The sequence below is a fragment of the Cavia porcellus genome, unplaced genomic scaffold (assembly GCF_034190915.1).
Source record: "Cavia porcellus strain 051 isolate PalLab524CR breed Dunkin Hartley unplaced genomic scaffold, mCavPor4.1 scaffold_21, whole genome shotgun sequence".
Classification (NCBI taxonomy): domain Eukaryota; kingdom Metazoa; phylum Chordata; class Mammalia; order Rodentia; family Caviidae; genus Cavia; species Cavia porcellus.
Genome location: NW_026947504.1, coordinates 47,621,606 through 47,642,612, shown reverse-complemented (window position 1 = coordinate 47,642,612; position 21,007 = coordinate 47,621,606). Strand labels below are relative to the sequence as shown.

Here is a 21,007-nt window from a genome sequence, read left to right as displayed (position 1 = left end):
ACCGAGTGCTGCTTTGCATGGGGCTCATTTCATATTTTGCTAAGTACTCAAGAGTATGCAAATTGTTGAGGGAAAAGAATTACAGTTTTTATTGTGTCTTCAATGTTCACGTTACCCATGTTCATAGGGTAATTCAGGAGCAGCGTCTGGAGGGTTTTTCATTATCTAGAAATCAGAACAATAGACTTTTAAGACCCAGAAGTCAACCTGATGAGGTGCCACACACCTCCAATTCTAGCTATTTGGAAGGCTAAGATTGGAGGATTGCAATTTTGAGGCCACTCTTGTCCACTTAGTGGGACTGTTTCTTAAAATAAGATTTAAAAAAGGGCTTGTGTTGTGGCTAAATGGTAGTCTCCAATGCCATCAGGAAAGGAGAAGGCGACCCAGATGTCATTTCATCCAGATCTGTTGCTTACATTCATCCTGTGTGAGCATTCAGCATCTCCTTTAATTCCTCCGGAAATACAAGAAGTCATTCTGATTTTGGAAGACTTTAAGAATGAGGTTTTTATTTTAAAAAGTTTAGAACTCAAATTTATTCCCTCTGATTTTTAAAAATTTTTTCACATATCACTCATCAAATATTTATTGAGTACCCAGTGTGTTGCAGTAACTTGAGATTATAATAGTGAAGAAAACATGAATGCAGTTTATAATTATGTGGAGGATACAGACAGGTAGACAGTTCATTAAACTGCTATATCATAAATAGTAGAATGTTCTCCTGTTGTTCTTTGCTCAACCTGTTAAATATGCAAAAACTAAGTACAGTTTTTGTTCAGGTGACAGGCTTTCAATTAGTGTAAAACAGCCATGAAAGTTCTCATTCCTGTTCTTACTTCTCCTTTTTTAGTCTTCTTTTTTCCTTTACCTTTTTCAGTCTAAACATTTTATATATGGACTCTTGCTTTTCATGACCTGAGCTTTAGTTCCTTAAATATTTTAACTGCCTTGGTCATAAATTTGGAGTATCATATTGTACCTTTCTGACTACTTGAAAATATGACATGGTATGGCAGATGGCTCCTAATGATCATCACTGCCCGATGTCCACACTTCTCCCCGCCTTGAGTGTACACTGGGCCTACAATTAGACAAGTAATAGTGGTAACTCGGGATTAGGTTTCAGAGGACTGGGGCATCCTCCTGCTAGAGAAGTCCCTATTCTGAGGACCTGAGGAAGGGGTCATCAGCCTTTGAGAACTAGTGCCTGCAGTCCAGCGACCGCTGAATACCTGACCTAGTCATCAGCTGTGTAAGAAAGCTTGGGAACCGACCTTCCTTCTGCTAAGCTTTCAAATGAGACCACAGTTCCTCCCCACACCTCAGATTCATCTTGTGATAGACTTATGTAGAGGCGCCCAGCCTTGCAGCACTCAGATTTCTGACCCATAGAAACTGACATGTTTTGTTTGCCCACTAAGTTTTTTAAGTTTTGGCTACTAAGTGACTTGTTACTCAGCAGTAGATAATAATACATATATGTAGTCAGATAAGCACAGAATTCCTATCCTTTCCTCTTCTGGGCACTGTTTTTATAACACAGAGGGTGAACTTTCTGGCAGCTACTTTGTACCATGGATTCATGTGGAATAATCGACTCCTCAACAGTTCTCACTTGAGTTGTTTTTAAACTGTATCCTATACTTTGTGTGTGTGTGTGTGTGTGTGTGTGTGTGTGTGTGTGTGTGTGTGTGTGTCTTTTTGAGTCAGGGTTTCACTGTGCAGTTCAGGCTGACCTTGAACTCACTCTGTAACCCAGGCTGGCCTTGAACTCCCAGTGACCCTCCTTCCTCAGCCTCCTGAGGAATTACAGATGTGTGCCACCACACCTGTCATCCTGTACTTTGGAAAGTATATTTTTACTTTCAGTGTAAGTGCTGGACTCTGCAGTCATTATTAACCATCTCATTGTCTTTAGCCTGTCAGGATATTTTGTATTGCCAATAGTTATTAAATATATTCATTCTTACTTCATTTTGTGTTTTCCTTAAGTGGATACAACATAAAATATGCTGTTCCCTACGCATTTGTTAAAAGTAATGATCAGTTTCACAAATACACATATGATGTGTGTATCATTAGAAACCACTCTTCATATGCCATTAATTTGGGGATTTTTAAATGTACCTCCTATATTTCTGTTTTTATCTACATGAGGTTTACAAAATTTGGTAACTAGACTATTGTGAAAACTCTTCACAAGCACCAAGAGATAATCATAAAATGGCAGGCTTTTTGTCATATCTGTTTTTTGTTGTTATTGTTGTTGTGTTTACAATGCTAAGCTCAAGGGAGAAACAAAAGGAAACTTCCTATGTACCAGAGTAAAGAGAATTAAAAGAGAATTAAATCTCAAAGTGATGCACATGTGAACTGACACTGCAACTGTCTTGGGAGAGAGCTGGTTGCTGGTGTAAGAATATGTACTTGAGGACTAGAGATGAGGCCTGCGGCTTGAGTGAGATGGAAGATGAGAAGTGAGATTTCCATAAAAAGCCTGCAAAGAACTGTATCCCCAGAAGAGAGGCCAGAACTTTCCACTCATTAGCCCAGAAACACAGTAGGGACGTTGATGCTTGACCCCAACTCTGAGTAAAAGGAAAAAGTCATAAAGGATCTATAGCCCAAATGAAAACTTTTTTAATACAAATTTAAGCAAATTATATAGTATTAGAAGCTCTGTGTTTAAAAAATAACATCAAATTAATTTTTGGTCAGTGATACCCCAGGGTTACTTCCTAGAAATAAATGCAGAATCTGCCCTTAGTAAGACAGATTACACAAAGGCCTTTACAAAATCAAAGACTATAAAGCTGGGCCTAAAGCTCACTGACAGAACCTTTATCTAGGAAGTCCAGAGGCCTGCGTTCAGTCCCCCATACCAGAAAAAAACAAATAAAAAGGACAACATAAGAGGAATTGATAACTTTTTAAAATGCAGAAGTGGGAATATTAAGCCACCACAGTATATTAGGAGATACCACAAACAGGAAGATTAGAATGGCAAGAATCTTCAATAATCTGAAAGAAAGTACAACATTATGTTCTAAGTGATTAAAGAAATCAAAGACAGTATAGCAGACAGAAAAAACTTGCAACGTAATCAGATTTTTAACAAATCAAATGGAACTTTTATATATGAAAAATGTCATTGAAATCTGTCTTATCATTTTATCTTCACTGAGATCTGATCTCTACAAATTAAAAGATGAGAAGTTTGTGTCATATTTGCAATCCATGTTTGGCCAGCTCCACAGCAGAGTAGCATGGCAGAAGGGCAGAGTAAAAAGAAATCTGTTAAAATCATGGCAGCCAGAAAGCAATAGAAAAACAGCCGTAAAGGAAGACACACCTTTCCAGGCCATTTCCAGTGACCTGCCTCCTAACAAATCGGCTATACTGCTGCCATGATTCAGCTTCCAGAACCCCACCTATAAGCACATGAGACGCTTGGGGAACATTTTTTTTTTTTTTAAATGGTACGTGTTTGCAGTGCATAATGATTACATTTATCCTGGGAAACTAGTACATATACATAACACATCTGAATTCTTTTTATATCACTTTCCCCTCATTTCCCTTCCTCCTCCCTCTGTCTCTTGGTGGGAGATATTCTTCCTCTAAACCGTAACAACATAAAAAATCAGTGGGTCGATTAAGTAGGCTAGCCACAGTTAATTACTGCAGTTGTAGATGGATTTTATGTCAGTGGAACATCTTTAAAATATTGAGAGAGAGAGGAAAAAAAAAAGCTGCCAACACAGAATTCTTTATCCAGAGAAATTTATCTTCAAAATGTGAAAGTAAAATAAAAGCTCTTGGAAATATTTTTTTTTTTAAAATACCTGAAAGAATTCCTCATCTATACACCTGCACTAATAGAAATGTTAAAGGAAGTCCTTCAGGAAGAAAGTGATGTGAAAGGAAAATATGCATCTTTCAAGAGAATGAACTATACCAAAAATAGTGATTGTAAGGGTTTTTTTTTTTCTTATTATAACATTAGCACAAAAGAAAAAGGTAAGGAAAATGTAAGGTTCTTATGCTATATGTGAAGTGTTATATTGCTTAAGGAGATAAAGACATACACTGTTAACCTTAAAACAGCTATTAAAGAAAACATCAAAATGTTACAGTCAATAAGGCAACTGAGAAGCTAAAGTAAAAATCATAAAATAATTCACATCATTAAAAAAACAAAAGAGAGGAAAAAATAGATGCAAACTAGAAAACAAATAGCAAGATGATAGATTTAAACTTGTATCAATAACACATTAAATATAAATGGTCTAAAGTCAAATAAAAGACAGAGACTACTGGACTGAGGGGAAAAAAATCAAGACCTAAATATACCTTGCCCACAAGAAGCTTATTTTAAAGACTTGAATATGGTCAGTTAGAAGTAAAAAAATGGTAGGAGATATGTCATGAAAACACTAGTCAAAATAAAGCTTGAGTAGTTTTATTAACATCAAAGTAGATTTAAAAGCAAGGAGTATTACCAAGGATAAAGAAGGTTTCACAATGGTTAAGACCCCCTCAATACTGCTATGAGAAAGGAAGATCTAAAGATACATTAGTGATCTCAATTTCTACCTTAAAAAACTAGAGAAGGCAAATAAATGAAACCTAATCTAAGAAAAAAGTAAAGATTATAGCAGTAGTTTATGAAATAGAAGGCAGAAAGTATAGAAAACTAAATGAGACCAAAATTTCATTTTAATTTTTTTAGAAAATTAATAAAAGTAATGATAAACTTTTAGCCAGACTTACATGGAAAAAAGATGCACGTTACTAAAGTCAGGAATAAGCCAATTGACATCACTGTTAACACTAGATGTAAATATGATGAAATGATCAACTCTTTCAAAGACATAAGCTCTAACAAGTCACTCAGGAAGAAATAGATAATCTTGATAGATCTGTGTATTTAAAGACGTTGAAACCTCACAAAGAAAGCTTCAGACCCAGAAAGCTTTCTGGTGAATGTTTGGAACATTCAAGAAGAAACAATATCAACTCTGAAAAGTTCTTTTAGAAATTGAATAAAGGACTTTCCAACCCATTTTTTGAAATCAGCATTTCTTGATATGTACTAGTATTATATAGAAATAATACAAAAAAGTATATGCTGCCATTCCTCGTGAAAATAAATGTGAAAATCCAAACAGAATTTCAGTAAATCAAATCCAGCAATATATGCAAATTGATAATACATTATGATTAAACGAGTTTCACCACAGAAGTGCATTGTTGAATTAGCATTCAAAAATTAATTAATGGTGCATTCTCAAGATAAATGAAAATATCCTCAAGGAATATTTGTATATGAATATTTAGAGCAGCATTATTCATAATATCCACAAGATGGAAACAATTAAATGTCCTTTGACAGATGATAAAGTGAAGTATATGCATACCACGGAATATTATTCAGCTTTAAAGAAGAAGGAAATTCCAACACATTCTACAATGTGGATAAACTTGCAGATTGTGTGCTAATCACAGAGTAGCTAATCACAGAAGAGTAAGTTCTGAACCAGGATGACATGTAAGTAAGGTATAGTCAAGTTCATAGAAACCAAGATAGAATGGTGGCTGCCAAGGGCTAGAGAAAAAGGGAAATTAGGAACTAGCATTTAATGGGTTCAAAATATGTGTTTGGGAAGTTGTAAAAATTCTAGAGGCTAGTGGTGGTGGTTGTTGCCCAACAGTATGAGTATCCTTAATGCCGTAATACAGTACTTTATACTTTAAAATAGTTAAAATGTAAATCTTACGTATATTTTATCACACTAAAATATTTTTAACAGATTGCGTATGTAAATTTTGCTTCGTGCAGTACCTGAAACATAGTCAAAGGGTTCAATAAATATTCACTCTTCCAATAATATTAATTCCCTCATTCCATTCTAAATGGTTCAGGAACCGTTTATCACTTAAAAAATAAACCAGTGTTGACAATAAACAGGAAACTGGAACTTTCATACACTGATAATGAGAAAGTAAAATGATGGTCACTTTGAAAAAGTTTGTCAGTTCCTCAGAGTTAAATGTACTTCATTTATAATATAATGTTCTACACCTGATAATACACCTGAGGAAAAATATGTACTTACACAAAAGCTTTTCCACATTCTTAGTAACGTTATTTAGAATAGCAAGAATATATTTAAGTATTTGCCCTTAAAAAAGGCTTCAGCATGGGTTAATCTTGAAAACATGCTGAAGAGAAAAAAATCAGACAAAAGAGTGCACATATCACAATTGCATTTATGTGAAATGTCGAAAATAGGAGAGTCCTTGGATGATGATGAAGGATGGAGAAGGGAGAATTGCGATCATAGGCTGTCATTTTGAGGTGATGGAAATGTTCTGGAAATCAATGGTAATGATGGCTGCAAAATTTGTAAATACTTCAAGCCACTGAATTACAAACTGTAAAATTATTAAAGTGGTGAATTTTGTGTTATGTGAATTTTATCTCAGAAAAAGAAGTGAGTGATGCCAAAATTAAAAATGTTACAAGAAAAGAAAATTACAGGCCAATCTCAAATAAAAATGGATACAGAATCCTCAAAAAAACCCACTAGGAAACCAAATCTAACATTGTGCAAAAAGAATTACACAGCATGACCAAATGAGATTAATTCCAGTTATATACATGCATGTATCAACATTCAAAATCAACAGGCTCATGCTTACTAGACAGTTCATGCTTACTAGAGACAGATTTAATGCAAGATTTACAATTGTATAAGAATTTTAATGGCTGCCCACAGAGTGGAAGAGTGCAAGAGGTCGGTCTGCTGGAAACCCAAGGGATCCAGGCAGAGGTGGTGTCCCTTGTGAGTCCCAATTGAGAGTCTGAAAGATCTATAGTGGAAGACTGAAGAGTCTGCTCTGCAAACTGAGAACGTTCTTTTTTCTCTCATTTTCATTGTACACCATTCTGGAGAGAATCCTCCCCGGGGTGGGTCTGCCAGACCCAGAACTGTGCTGAGAGGATGTAGTTGAGCATTTCTCACTCAGGTTGACCCAGTCAGTTAACTATCACAGAACCTAGGAAGAAAGCTCATGGGACGGAGGAAAAGCATTTGATAAAATTCCAATGTATAATAAAAACTCAGCAAACAAGGAACCGAGAGAAACTTCTTAGTTTTTAAAAATTAGCTACAAAATGCTGCAGTTAAGCTGAGTAATCTCAGCACTCAAGAGGCTAAGGCAAGAGTGTAACCATAAGTTCAAGGGCAGCCTGAACTACAAAGCATGACCCTGTCTCAAAAAAAATTCTGTATCTAATGCAAGAGCTCATGGCAAGGCAAAAAAATGCTTTGCACCTAAGATCAGAGTCAAGGAAGGCCATGTTTTCCCTCTCCCCGCTCACATTCAGGAGACCCGATGTCAAGCCCATGTTTTACGAATTTCTGAAGCCTAGTGATAAGCATTGTTTCTGAAAGTTTTCTTTTTAAATAAAAGAGTTCTATCACTTTAGAAAGAGTTGTGCTTTGGGTATTTGAATCTGGTTCTCCAACCTCTAGCAGTCACGGACAACCTGATAGTGAAAAAGAGAACCAAGTTTGCAACAGAGGGCGTAACTCCAAGCAAGCCCCTTAACATTTCTAGCTACTATCTCCTCTGCGACATAAGTGCCACTCTGAGTGCTAACCTTTTTATCTTCCAGGGTTGCTGTCATCCCTTGGACCTAGAAAGTGACAGATAAAGGCCAAAGGTCTTGTTAGGAGAAAGAGTGAGATGCTAGGTGCCAATTCTACTTGAATTAGACTTGGATGTACTTGGACTCTTAGAGACTTCACTTTTGTTACATTGCCGATGGCACTTGAACATGTATGACATACGTGAAAAGATCTTAAGAAGTCTGTCCAAAATGTCACATCTTTTAACAACTACATTTTGATCATGATGGTGGCCAGTACATTGGAAGGCATGTCGTGGGGCAGTCATAATGTTACTGCACTTTATTCCTCATACTCACGGTGCCTTAAATACTAGATTTTGAAATGTGAGGCACTTGTTGGAATGTCTTGTCCTGTAGGTATTCACTATGGTCCTGACTATGTTGTATGGCAGCTGGTATAAAAAGCCAGCTTGCAAAACTCAGATTTCCTGTAAAATCACACATCACCCACTTTTCAGGGTCATTACTGTTGAGAGAGAGGGTACATTTAAGTACCTGGTGCTTGCTAGACACTCAGAAATTAGCAGATGGTATTATTGTCAGTGTAGCTCCATTTATCCCTCTAGAAGCTGAACCTTCTAGAGTTTTCAGCAATAATAAGCAGCTGGCTGCAGCACATGTGCCATCAGTTCACCACCACTACTCTGTGCCAACTCTACTTGATGATCAAAATAGGAAACCCTGCTGATTAAAATGTCTTCTCTGCCATGTTTCCATACTCATGAGTGTGCCTCTGTCCCACCTTGCCCGCATGGAAGGATGTCCATCTGTGCTCATTCCACTCAGCTCTGTTCAGTGACCACAGATCCCCATAATTTTACTGCCTAGAATTATATAGGAAGAAGAAAGTAAATACCCTCTTACCTGGTTTCATTTGGTAGAAATGTGGTACCATAGCCAAATTACTTACCTTCATTGTGCACAAAAATAGCAAGATAAGCTAGAGGGCATACATTCTTAAACTCTGAAATTGTATGATGCAAGAACTCTTGTTTATGAACAACTCTTGAGAAATATACTTTCATTATATAAATAGTGAAACCCACATATACCTTATGTACTGTGTACCTTGACATAAGGGATATTTTATTCTCTTTTCATCATTCCATCCTCTTTCTAAGCATTTGATTTGTAACAGCTGTGCATCTAGAATTTTGTTAACAGTTTATAATGCAGCCACTAAAAGAACAATATGCTCTTTACCTTTTTTGAAAATATGTAAAAAACTGACCATAGTGACTGTATTACAAATGTCATTCCTAATGTGTTTTGGGGTCACACTGGATCTGGTACTCTAGTGCCCTGGCATGTTGAGGGAGGTCACCCAGGCCCTTGAGTAGGTGTTCTCTCAAGCAGTGATTCTTGGATTGGCACAAGTAGGAAGCATTGGGAAGAGATAGTTCTTTTTTAAAAAATGCATATAAAAAACTCCAGTACAACTGTCTGCATGAGTAAATGCCCACCCATGATGAGAGTTTTGTCCTGTCCCTAACAGCCTACACTGTCATCCTTCCTGGAGCAGAAAAAGAAGGGCACACATTGGTTTAGGTTATACTGTCCAACCTCTGAGGATGCTCACTTCATAGATGTCTTTCTGCTTCTTGGTTTTCAGCGCATCAAAGCAGAGTGACGATGATCCTGTTTGTTCTGGAGCTGGAGTGGGTGCTGAGCACGGGACAGGACAAGCAGTTTGCCTGGCACTGCTCTGAGAGTGGGCAGCGTCTGGGAGGGTATCGCACCAGTGCCGTGGCCTCAGGCCTGCAGTATCCTTTGCTGGACAGAACTCCGTGGTGGGAATTTAGCTGTTGAATTCCTTAATTCATGAAAATTTGGGGTATGTGCAATGTGAAATGTTTTTATTATATATGCTGACTTTCCCTGTGTGATTAGGATGTTCATAGGATATTCTAATGCCCAAGTCATCAAGGGTCCCCATGGAAGTAGAAGTAACTGTACCTTCAATAATAGACCCGACTGAGCAGGGTGTACGTCTGCTGATCTTTAGACAAGAACATAACCCAGATTTGTGAGCCTCAGTTGTCAAGAAGAATTATAGTACCATCACCGAAACACAACCTTTGATTTTTGTACACATGTAGTTTATAAATAGATGGTAAGTTTAAATATCTGTTGATACCTGGGAAAAGAACCAACAGATTACTGTTCACGTTTTTTTTTGTTTTTTTTTTTTTGTCTTTTTCCTTTTTATCAGTACCAGGGATCGAACTCATGACTGCCTGCTTACAAGGCAGGCGCTTATGCCGCTGAGCTAAATCCCCAGCCCCTACTGTTCACTTTTTAAAAAACTATTGAGAGGTTACTATGCCAGGACCAAAGTGGGTTAGTTGGTATCTGTCTGGTAATGTTTAAGCTTTGTTTCAGGCATGAGACTTTTCCAGGATAGGTAAAGTGATAGTTTTATGATCCTTGTGCTTAAGGTGAGCCCCTACTAAATACTGGGTGATCCTCACTTCTGCCCAGCTGGGCTCCCACAAGCACAGTGTCATCTTGTATATAGCACATGTTTTGATGGTCCTGTTGCAAGGAGTAAAGGATGCTGGCATTCTTAGTTTTAAAAAGTACAGTCTGCACTTTTTGATACTTGAGAAAGTAGGTAGACACAGATCCCTTGACAGCAAATACAGGAAAAAGTAGTAAGTCCTGATGTTACTTTGCATCTCTATTTATAAAGTGCCTAGATAGTCAAAAATTTTTTACAGTATATTGCAGTTTATTTGCAAATGTGTGACAGTACGAATATTTGTGTGTATGTGTATAGGCTAATGTTGCTCTTGCTTTTCTCACTGGAAGGATAAAATAAAGAAAGTAATACTGACCATTTGGAAAGTTGTATGGTCAGAGGCAAGGATGACAAGGAATGGGAAGCAGCGTAAACTCCACTCTTCACTTTCTGAAAGCCAGTTCATATGAGCATACTTCTTGAATTGAAAACAGAAATTCTCTTGCCAACAGATTAATGATTTCTTATAATGTTAGAGCTAGAAGAGCCCTTAGTCCTTCCCTCTGTCTTCATCTATTCAAGTTGCATTAATGAATTACCATAGACTCAGTGGCTTATATACAACAGAAATTTATTTCTTACAGTTCTGGAGGCTGGGAATTCTCAGATCAAGGCCCCAAAAGATGCTGCATCTGGTGAGAGCCTGCTTCCTATTTGAGGATGAACGTCATCTCACTGTGTCCTCACATAGTAGTATAAGGGGAAAAGGGGGTCTGTGAGGTGTCTCACAAGGGCACTAAATCTTATCCTCATGACTTCCCAAAGTCCCTGCCTCGTAACACATCCCTTTGGGAATCGGGTTTCAACTTAAGGATTGAAAAGGGCATAAATTGTCAGCCTTCCTTACCCCCACCCCCACACAAGCGGTTGCTATAAGTAATCATGTTATATACAATCCTTGTCACTTAAATTTTTGTTTCAAAAATTCAGTCTCTTTTTTTCAGTTGAAACAGCTGAAGCCCAGAAGTAGTCCTTTATCTTCTCTGAGGTCACCCAGATAGACAGGAAAATCCGCACCAGAACCCAAGTCTTCTGCCTTGGACACTTCTCCCCACCGTGCTGCACTGCCTCTTGGAGAACAGGCTCATGGTACCAGAATGATTTGCTCTTACACCAGCTTCTGTGTACCAGCAAACTTCTCTTTATCTTCTGAAGCACTTTGCCAAGTTAGGGAGTACAGGAAAAATAAATAGTATTCTTGCTCTCAAGAAGTTAACTTTTTAGTCTGAAAATGATGAAGCAAAACTAAAGACACAGGGTTAAAGTTGTCTTCGACTGTCGTGGTCTTTAGTGTAAGATTATAGGCATCGGTTCCAAAAGTCATTCTCATTTTGTGACTATTTCTTTTGGCCATGCTATGTGATTTCCCAAGCAGAAAATAATATTATTGCTGTAAGAAGTCTCTGTATGTGTGTGCCTCCAGGCTTCTGTTCCCAGGCTAAGTATCCACCCGTCCCCCTTGCTGTGGAGGCAGAAGGAATGGCACCCCTGGAAACAGGCCAAAGATTTTGCTGACCCTACCAACTCTGCCTTGCTGACTCCAGTTTTGACACCACCATGCCAGTGCTTGTTCCGGGTGTTTTTCTACTGCTAAACCCTAATGGTGTGGACACCCCTGTGCTTTCAGCAGAGCATCTCAGCCAAGAACCATGTGCATTTTCCAAGGGTTTTTTCTGGGAGTCTGCTTCTAAATGGCTAATAGGAAAACCATTAAAGTATTAGGGTTCACTTGTAGATCTAACTTTTAAATGTTTTCATCTGCAGGAGCCCCCCAAAATGTATACCTTTTCCCTTCTTCCTACCACCCTGTACTCTTTCAGAGTATTTTAATTGATGAAAGGAGGAGAAAAGTACGATGACACAACCGAAAATGTTCAGAATTATATCATTACCTCTATTTACCCTACACTAGCAGTGTAAGAGTCTTCCACAGTAAACTAATTCTGTTCCATCTCCAAGTCACTCATTCATCGAGGTGAAAGAGTAAATCACACTGAATTCAGTCTTTTTTCTCTTCTTTTAGCCTGTTAGTGCAGAAGTAAATGTGCAGTGAAAGTAACTGAGATTCAAACAGATATAAAAGAAAAAAAACAGATCAACGAGTTCACAATTAAAATTGTCAACTTCTGAATACCCTCAAATTATTTGATTATTTGGCTGCAGAGCTTAAGCCTCAAGTATTACATGACCCATAACAATCACAATAATAAAAGGAGAAGAAAAGGAAGAAAATGTCTCATATCTGAAGTCCCTCGGAATTCATGAAATACTTTTACACACATTGCTTCATTTACTATCAAAAGAGTAAGATGCAGTAGAAATAAAATAGCCTAATTTTCAATTCACTATATAGCATCCAGGACTCCTTGAGGTTCAGAAAGACTCAGCAAGAGTGAAAGACTCGGCTTGATGCCACAAGGCAAACCTGGCACAACTAGACTGGTATTTCCCAAAGGTTCCATGGCAGGTAGAGAGTAGAACATAGAAGTGAATGTTTTCCTTCCCTATTTCACTTGCTGCACTTTATAAAAGTAGATTCCATATCCAGTCTCTTCAACATCATTTAATATCTTTTTAGTTATCCTTGTTTTGATCATTTTTTTATGTTTCCACAAAAACAACTGAAATACTCCTTATTTTTAGGATTTTTCTTCAAAATGAGATATTTCCAAAATGTCACCCTATCTTATGAAATGTAATCATTTCGATTTATTTCTAGTCAGGTAAAGAGTTCTGAAAGGCTATTGAAATTTTCTGTTGCTTCATATTTAATGTCAGTCACTGTGGCCTTGAGATTTTATTTCAATCCTTCTCTAACTAGCTTTTGTTGAGTTCATATTTTTAGAGTATGTCATGTACTTGCTTTTTTTTTTTCCCCAATACCAGGGATTGAACTCATGACCTTGCACTTGCCAGGCAGGCACTTACTCTGCTGAGCTAAATCCCCAGCCCTTACTTAAAATTTTTAAAAGACTGTTGAGTCCCAGATTGAATCTGGCTTTTTATCTTTGTTCTTATAATTAATCAAGATAAATTTAAAGTGATTTTTCCTTATAAATTTTGGTATTACTACTCTACATATGTCTGATAACTTGTTAGATGAATAGAACATTTTATGTCTTATTCTATAATTTGTTTTAATGTTTTATTATGAAAAATTTCAGAAAATGCACCAACTTGGAGAAAATATTCTAACAGATGTTTATATTTCCATCACCCACATCTACTGTTGTTTCGTGTATTCCTTTTGTTAGGGCATTTTAAAGCAAAGTCCATACCTTAATGTGTTTCCTCCTTCCATACCTCATTGTGCATCTCTAGAATACATCCATTGTTTTTCAGTAACCACAGTGCTATTATTACACCTGGAAATTAATAATCATTCAGTGTTGTGGAATACTCAATGCACTTTCAGATTTTGCTGTTGTTTTGCAAGTGACTTTTGGCAGTGGATTTGTTTGAAACTAGCTGTAGACAAGATCCATACTACGTACAGTTAAATTTTGTTGAACTTTACCTGTTTATCCGATCCTTAGTGGGCAGCCATTTTTGTTTAATCTTCAGTGCTTCCTTTTCTAAATATTAGTGAACACACACACACACATTTCCCTCCCTTTATTACACAAAGTAGCACAACTTATAAATTCTCGTGATTGGTGGCTTTCCCTTCTACACACATTTAATAATCTGTCTTGAAATAACTTTATGTTGAAGACAAAAATCTTTTTCAGTTGATAATATTCTGTTGTGTTGTTGTAGCATAATCAGCTCAGTAAGTTCCCTACTGATGGACTTGTGGTCTATTTTCAGACTTTAGCTATTAAAACAATGCACCTTGGGCGCATGTTATGTTATAGTTCTTCTGGTATTTCTCTGGAATATGTCTCTATAAATAGGATTAGTACATGCTGTCAACCAAAAATGCCCATTAGAGACTCAGTACCTAGAGTTTAAATGGGAGCTGGTCTTGTAGACAGCTTCCTGGCATGTACAGCATCTCCCCAAAGGGAAGCAGGTATTCAGCATAAACCGTATTGTTTGTATATATAAAGCAAAGTGAGACACTATTATCGTGAATTGTGAGAACCCTCCAAAAATTCAGGTTCCCAGACACTAAGCCAGCTTTGTAAGCATTCGTGCCAAAGAGAACAGCCAGGCAGTCATGTTAAATTGTTTCTTTCTCTTTCTTTCTCCCTCTCTCTCTCCTTTCTTTCTTTCTCACTGTTTTCACTCCCTCTTTAACTGTCTGTTTGTATTTTGCCCATTTCCCACTAGATTTATGGTCTTTTTCTTAATTGCTTTTTTTTTTTTTTTTTGGTATTAAGTATTTGGATCCTTTGTGACATAAGGCACAAAAAATTTTTGTTTTCCATTTTGTCTGTTGTCTTTACCTATAGTGTGTGTTGTTTGTGGTTTTGGTATAGCTTTTCCCATTCCAAGTTTTTTTTTTTTTTTGGCTTTTTCGTTTTTTACCGGTACCAGGGATCGAACTCACGACTGCCTGCTTTCAAGACAGGTGCTTATGCCGCTGAGCTAAATCCCCAGCCTCCCAAGTTTTTTTTAAAACTCACTTCTCTAAACCTCATGTGTTTTCTTCTGTTCCTCCTTCCCTTCCTCCTCATCGCCGCTGTTGCTGTTGTCCAGAGGATCAGACCTTGGAGTTGCATGTGTTATTCAAGTGCTCTGATACTGAGCTACTGCGTTTTCATTTCCTATGTGTAAATCCCTATTTTATTTACCCTGGTACACAATATGAAATACAAATCTCATTTTTCCCCCAAGTAGCTGTCTAGTTTGGGCCAACCACACTCTTTAACCATCTTTCTTACTCATTTGAAGAGCTACCTTTGCCAGACATGTAACAGATTTCTGTGTGCTTTACAGTCTATTTTGGGGCTTTACATTCTTTTCAATTAGTCTGTATACTTGCACCAATACCATATTTTTAAGTAAAAAACTTTTTAACGTGTTTTTTCATTTCACATGGCAAATCCCCTTGCCATATACCATGTTATTCTTATTTTCAAAGTATTCTTGACTCTTCGTATTCATTTTTCCATTTGACCTTTAGAATGTACACACCAGGTTTAGAAACACTGTTTATACTTTATTGGGATTATGTTAAGTTTATAAATTAATGTAGTAAGAAGTAACATCTTCGTCATATTGAGGCTTACTGTCTGGTAATACAGTACGGCCTTCATTTTCATAACCCTCCTTTTGCATCTTTTAGCACTTCCTACAAATTGTCCTACTGTAGGATTTGCACACTTGTTATGTTTATACTGTTTTCCATTGTAAATCCTCCCCTTTAATTTTAAGAAACAATCCTTAATGCTTACATAACAGATTTGATATTGAAACCCGACATGTGTTTATTGGTGACCACTCAGGCCAAGTAACAATCCTTAAACTGGAGCAAGAAAGCTGCACACTGGTCACAACGTTCAGAGGACACACAGGTAGGATTCAGACCAGAGTCGTCATATGCTGACATCCTGGTGCACGTTTGTCCACTGTGTATTCTGATGTTCAGAGCATGTGTTCTTAAGTGGTAAAGTACAGCTTGCACTTAGGCAGAGGTACATAGGATATACTTAACTGATTGCAGAATGGCTCAGTAAGAAATGATGTCAACAGTTTTTCTCTAAGCTGGGCATGGTGGTACATGTCTGTAATCCCAGGCCTGAGGAGGGCCAAGGTGGGAGGAGTGCAAGTTGTAGTCTCACTTGGGCAATTTAGTAAGATCCTGTCTCAAAATTTTAAAAAGGGCAGGAATGTAACTGAGTGGTAGAGTTCCTCTGGGCCCAGTCCCTATCACTGAAGAAACAAATAACTCCACAACCCAGACAAAAGAGGAACCAAACTATTTTGAAAATGTTGATGATTTAGTTCTTTGTAGATTGCCAATGTGGGCATCTGTTAGTGGGGCATTGTTTGAGACTCCAGAAATCCAAAAGGACAGCCGCCTGGGTCTGTCGTCATTGTTGGAGTGAAAAGATGTTGTGCAAGAATGATTCCCACAGGGACTGGGGATTTAGCTCAGCGGCATAAGCGCCTGCCTTGTAAGCAGGTAGTCATGAGTTGATCCCCGGTACCGATAAAAAGGAAAAAGACAAAAAAAAAAGAATGATTCCCACATCTGAAACAAATGAAAAGTATACTCATCATGGACAGCTACATCAGATGAAAAGGACAAGTTCATCTTTCCTTCCATTTGAGCTCTTTCCAATTTTTAATCGAAGATCTGCTTTATATTACTGATCTGTTTACGATCATTTAAGTAAAGAGATATAAAATAGTCATTCCTAGCTTTTGAAAGGCCTGGGTACATCCTGATGATTAACCAGTACTTTTAGCAAGGAAAATGTAAATCAGGATATTAACCGTTGCCTGTTTTCATGGTCCTTAATAGGCTTTACTGTTTCCGCAGACTGTTGATCCATCATACGGTATAGAACAGGGGTAATACTCAGGTTGAAGGCCGTGTAAAAACGGAAGTAGGGAAAGCAGGCTGTTTCATTGGGTAGCACCAGTCTAACCCTAAGAGATTTCCTGCAGGAAAAAAATAGAATTCTGGGGTAAGAAACATTCAGTAAAGGAAAAATTAGAAGATCACCTTAATCTCTATGCCTTTGGGAAGAAGGGTTCATAGAAATCTCCTCTGTGAGTAGAAACCCAATCTTTCCGCATCATATGTTTGCTTTTAGACAGCTGTCCCCTGGCCAAGCCTGAGCCTGAAGAGGGCTCACCATTGTCTCTCCTAAGCAATCTTTAGGTTCCATGTTTCACTACTGGCTTTCGTCTCCTCGTCTTCCTTAAATTCTTCGCTCCACTCACTCTTCCCCTTGCTGAGTTCCAGTCTTCTGTCCTTCCATTTCCAGTTCGTTTCAGCCCTAGTATTCCCTTCCTTCACAGTGTGCATCACATCAGCGTATCTGTGATCAGAGTCTCGGTAGAGCTTAGAGCTTGTCGTTCAGCCTGTCTGTCCACCTTTTCTCCACGTGTACTCCACTGCCGTGTCTGTAAATCATGTAAATGAGTATTTCAGTGTCGTGATCTCCCAGCCAGACTCAGAGTTGCCTAATAATCCCTCCGCCTGTGCTCTGGATATGACTTTTGCCTATCCCCTGGTGCTGCCTCCAGAAGAATCAGCTTTATGAAAAACTATTTTATTTCTTGCCAGGCCTGATGGGATACATCTGTAAATGTAGCTACTCAGGAAGCTGAGGCAACCTTGGTAATTTAGCAAGACCCTGTCTCAAAATAAAAAACAAAAAGGCAAAGAAAGCCAGGCATAGTGGCACAGGCCATAATCCCAGCACTTAGGAGGCTGAGGCAAGAGGATTGCCATGAGTTTGAGGCCAGTCTGGGCTACACTAGTGAGACTTTATCTCACAGTTGGGTGGGCAGGGAATACAGCTCAGTGATAGAATGCCCCTGGGTTCCATCCCCAGTATCATTAAAAATATTCTTGCCCATTCTCTATTCTCCTACCCAAAAATCTTTTCCTCTGTCCCTTCGACATCTCAGTGCAGGAACCTGCCGTTCTCTTGACCTCAGCTTTCTCAAAATAGATTCCATTTGTCTCCTTCTTGACTAGCTTATTTTTCTCAATTTATTCACATCCCTCCCTGTTGAGCAAACAAACCAAAATCGTCTCCGTCCTGTGTCTTACAGCAGCAGTTCCTATCCTACTCTCTTAGCAGTGCTACTTAAAAAAAATAAATAAACAAAATGTACAAAACATGATATTTGCCATTTTATGCCCCGTTCTGTGGCATTAGTATTTTCACATGTTGTGACTTAGGGCGTGTTGTGGAGCCATAGCCACCATGTGTCATCTTGCGAAAACTTGAGCTCACTGCCCTTGGACAGTGCCACACCCTCCTTCCCCGCCCTGGCAGCCACCCTTCTGCTTTCTGTCTCTGCATCTGACCGCTCTGGGTCCCTCCTGTAAGTGGAATCAGACAGTACTTACCTACTTGTAACTGGCTTATTTCACTCTGGAGCCGTTTCTCGAAGGTTCGTTCAGACTATGCAAACAGAAAGGCTTCCTAGAAGAGCCCACCTGCTTCAGAGCCTTCACCTCCCAGCACCTGCAGTCTTGGTTGTCTTCACTGCTGCCCTTGAACTGCTCTCCCAAGGTGATCAGTGGCCTATTGGGACACTTTTTAAACTTTGTCACTCTCAGCCTTTCACTAGCATTCGACACTGTGACCGCTCTGTCACTGCCCTCTGCGTTTTTGTGAAAGCCTCTCCCAGTCTTCCTTCTGTGCCTCATCTGCTGGTTCTCAAAATAGCCAAGCGCCCTCTGCATCCTCTTCTCTTTGCACTCTGCTCTCTATTGTGGGCACAATCACCATTTGCAAATTCCTTACAACCCAGCGAGATATGCTAAACTGTAATAATGACATGTGGCAAAGGCAGAGGAAGCAAGCACCGAGCTCTTCTAGGAAGCCAGAATGACGGCTGTGCTGGGAAGGAGACAGGAAGCAGTCAGGAAGGCACTCCCACAGGAGATGCTGCTGGACCTGCAGAGAAGCAGGAAGAACCACCAGGTGAAGGGAGCCAGCATGATTCAAGTCACATGGAAACGTGCAAGACCACAGCAGCCCCGGGCGTTGCTCTCTATCTCAGCAGTCTCTGTCTGTCTTTGTCTCTGCCTTTGTCTTCGTCTCTCTCTCTCTTTCTCTCTCTGTGTCTCTCTCCTCTTTGTCTCTCTCCCTCTCTGTTTTCTTTCTCTCTCTGTCTCCCCCTCTCTCACTCTATCTCTGTCTCTCTCCATCTCTGTCTCTCTCTCGCTCACTTGCTCTTTGGCCCTCTGTCTCTCTCCCCTCTCCTTCTGTCTCTGTCTCTGTCTCTGTCTCTGTCTCTCTCTCAGCTAGAATCCTAGGGAAGAGAAAGGAAGAGGGAGGCAGTGGTGGAGGGGCAACCCCAAAAGAAGCAAGAGTCTCTTCAGATCCTTGAAGCTTAACTCAGCCATTATTTTGATGTCTTTGAGAATCTGTTAAAGAGTTGGAAGCAAACAAGTTAGCCTGATCAGATTTTAGAAGACTGCTCTATAGTAATGAGTATACTTGGAAAACTAGTAGGACACTGTCTCTTGCAACAGGATGCTAGCAAAGGGAAGGCAAGGATGAACATGTGGGAGGTTGCAAAGAAAAAAAGATCATGATTAGAGCTGAGGATGCTGCTGCATGACATAGTGGTGCCTAATGTGCAGAGTTCCAGGTCCGTCCCCAGTGCTGATATATACCGTATACATGTGGAGAGCTAGCACAGCAGATGGCCACTGCCCTTTGTCTCTGTCCATCCATTGCTGTCTCCGTCCCTTCCAGATCTGATGTAGGCAGAAGGGATCTGCCTGTGCCTTCACTCTTCAGGAGTCTTCTGAGTTCTGTGTTGCTGCCCCCAGGCCAGAAGAGCTGAGCAGCTACCTCTAACCACCGTTTTGTTAGCAGATGTGGTTCGGAGGGCTCATGTTTTGAAGGCTTGTTCTAATATTACCTTGCAGTGGATCTTACCTTGCTCAAAAAGTTTAAAGCATTTTCATTTCATTTTTATCGTGAAGTATCCCTGAGGCAGATAGAACAAAGTTCAGGAAGGTCACTAACACAAAGGCAGATGAAACAGTGAGATTCTTGTATTTAACTTGCTACTATTCCTAGATGTTATCTACCCATCTAGAATTTGGTGGCAGCTCAACTTGTTCATTTATAGATTCAGCAGGGACATTAAAAGATTCTGTGATAATTCAAACATCGTTGAGCTTTTCCTGTGTCTCATTCCGGGCCCTGGGGCCCAACCCAGCCAGGCACAATGCTAGGAAAGGAGGTTTTATGGAGATTAAATAAAGACCCATGTCAGTTAAAGAGTGGTCTCATCGATCCAGATCCAAATGCAGACACGAACAAGCCTTGGTATGTGTGGAAAGCCATGACTCTTTACTCTGTCACTCTCCTGTCATAAAAGAACTGTACAAAAATGTGGGTTAATGACAGAATCAGCATTACGAGTCATTCCTGGAGGACAGAACATTTCCTGATCTACAGGGATTTAGGAGATTAGTTTTATGTTCCTGTGCTCCCTCTGCTGGTTTTCTTTCTGGAGCTAGATGCCATGCCTCACGGCTCTTTGCTATTTTCCAGAAATTAGAATGTATCTGTACCAAAAGCCATAAGCTGATTTGAAAGAAGTGGGAAAAGTCTTATTTGACCCCTGGAAATTAACAGCATCAATAAAATCTTTTTTAATTTCAATAAATTTTTATTAACATGAACATACTAGAAACAGGAGGACTTGACTGTAAATCTGCCAAAGCATAATTAATGTAAAATTAAATATAGCCTTGTTCATTAGCTATTAGGATAATTATCGGAAGGAACAGTGTTAACTGAACAAAAATAACTACACAAACCAGTAAAGTTCAGGGCACATATGCAAGTTCACATAATTAAATTAAGAACCTTTATACTTGTTTATGGGGAGACTTACACACAGATCCAGCTAATATGCAGAGCAAGTCAGCAGATGTAGCCAGCTGTAATTCAGCCAAGTAAACAAACCATCCTGGTCCTTCCTCAGCTTCCAGTCCAGCATGGAACACTCACTGGGCCAATGACTGCAGACATTTCTCAAATAGCAAGTGCTGTGAAGGCGTAATGCTACATCCAGGCCACTCAGACATAGGTTACCAAAGGAGGCCTTCCGAGGAGGAGCAGCATAAGGAGAAAGAGGGGTAGCCTAGAGGAGGAGAGCATTCAGCTTTACGTAACCCC

At 39.1% G+C, this 21,007-nt stretch overlaps 1 protein-coding gene across 2 annotated transcripts in view; it reads left to right on the top strand.

The window, feature by feature from the left end:
- The window catches only part of Wdfy2 (WD repeat and FYVE domain containing 2), a 150,929-nt gene that overhangs the window by 97,663 nt on the left and 32,259 nt on the right, over positions 1–21,007 (top strand). For both annotated transcript variants that reach the window (XM_003477444.5, XM_063232695.1), the window contains exons 5-6: positions 9,318–9,468; positions 15,576–15,688. In XM_003477444.5, the coding sequence (XP_003477492.1) occupies positions 9,318–9,468; positions 15,576–15,688 (264 nt within the window). The remainder of the gene's footprint in view (positions 1–9,317; positions 9,469–15,575; positions 15,689–21,007) is intronic.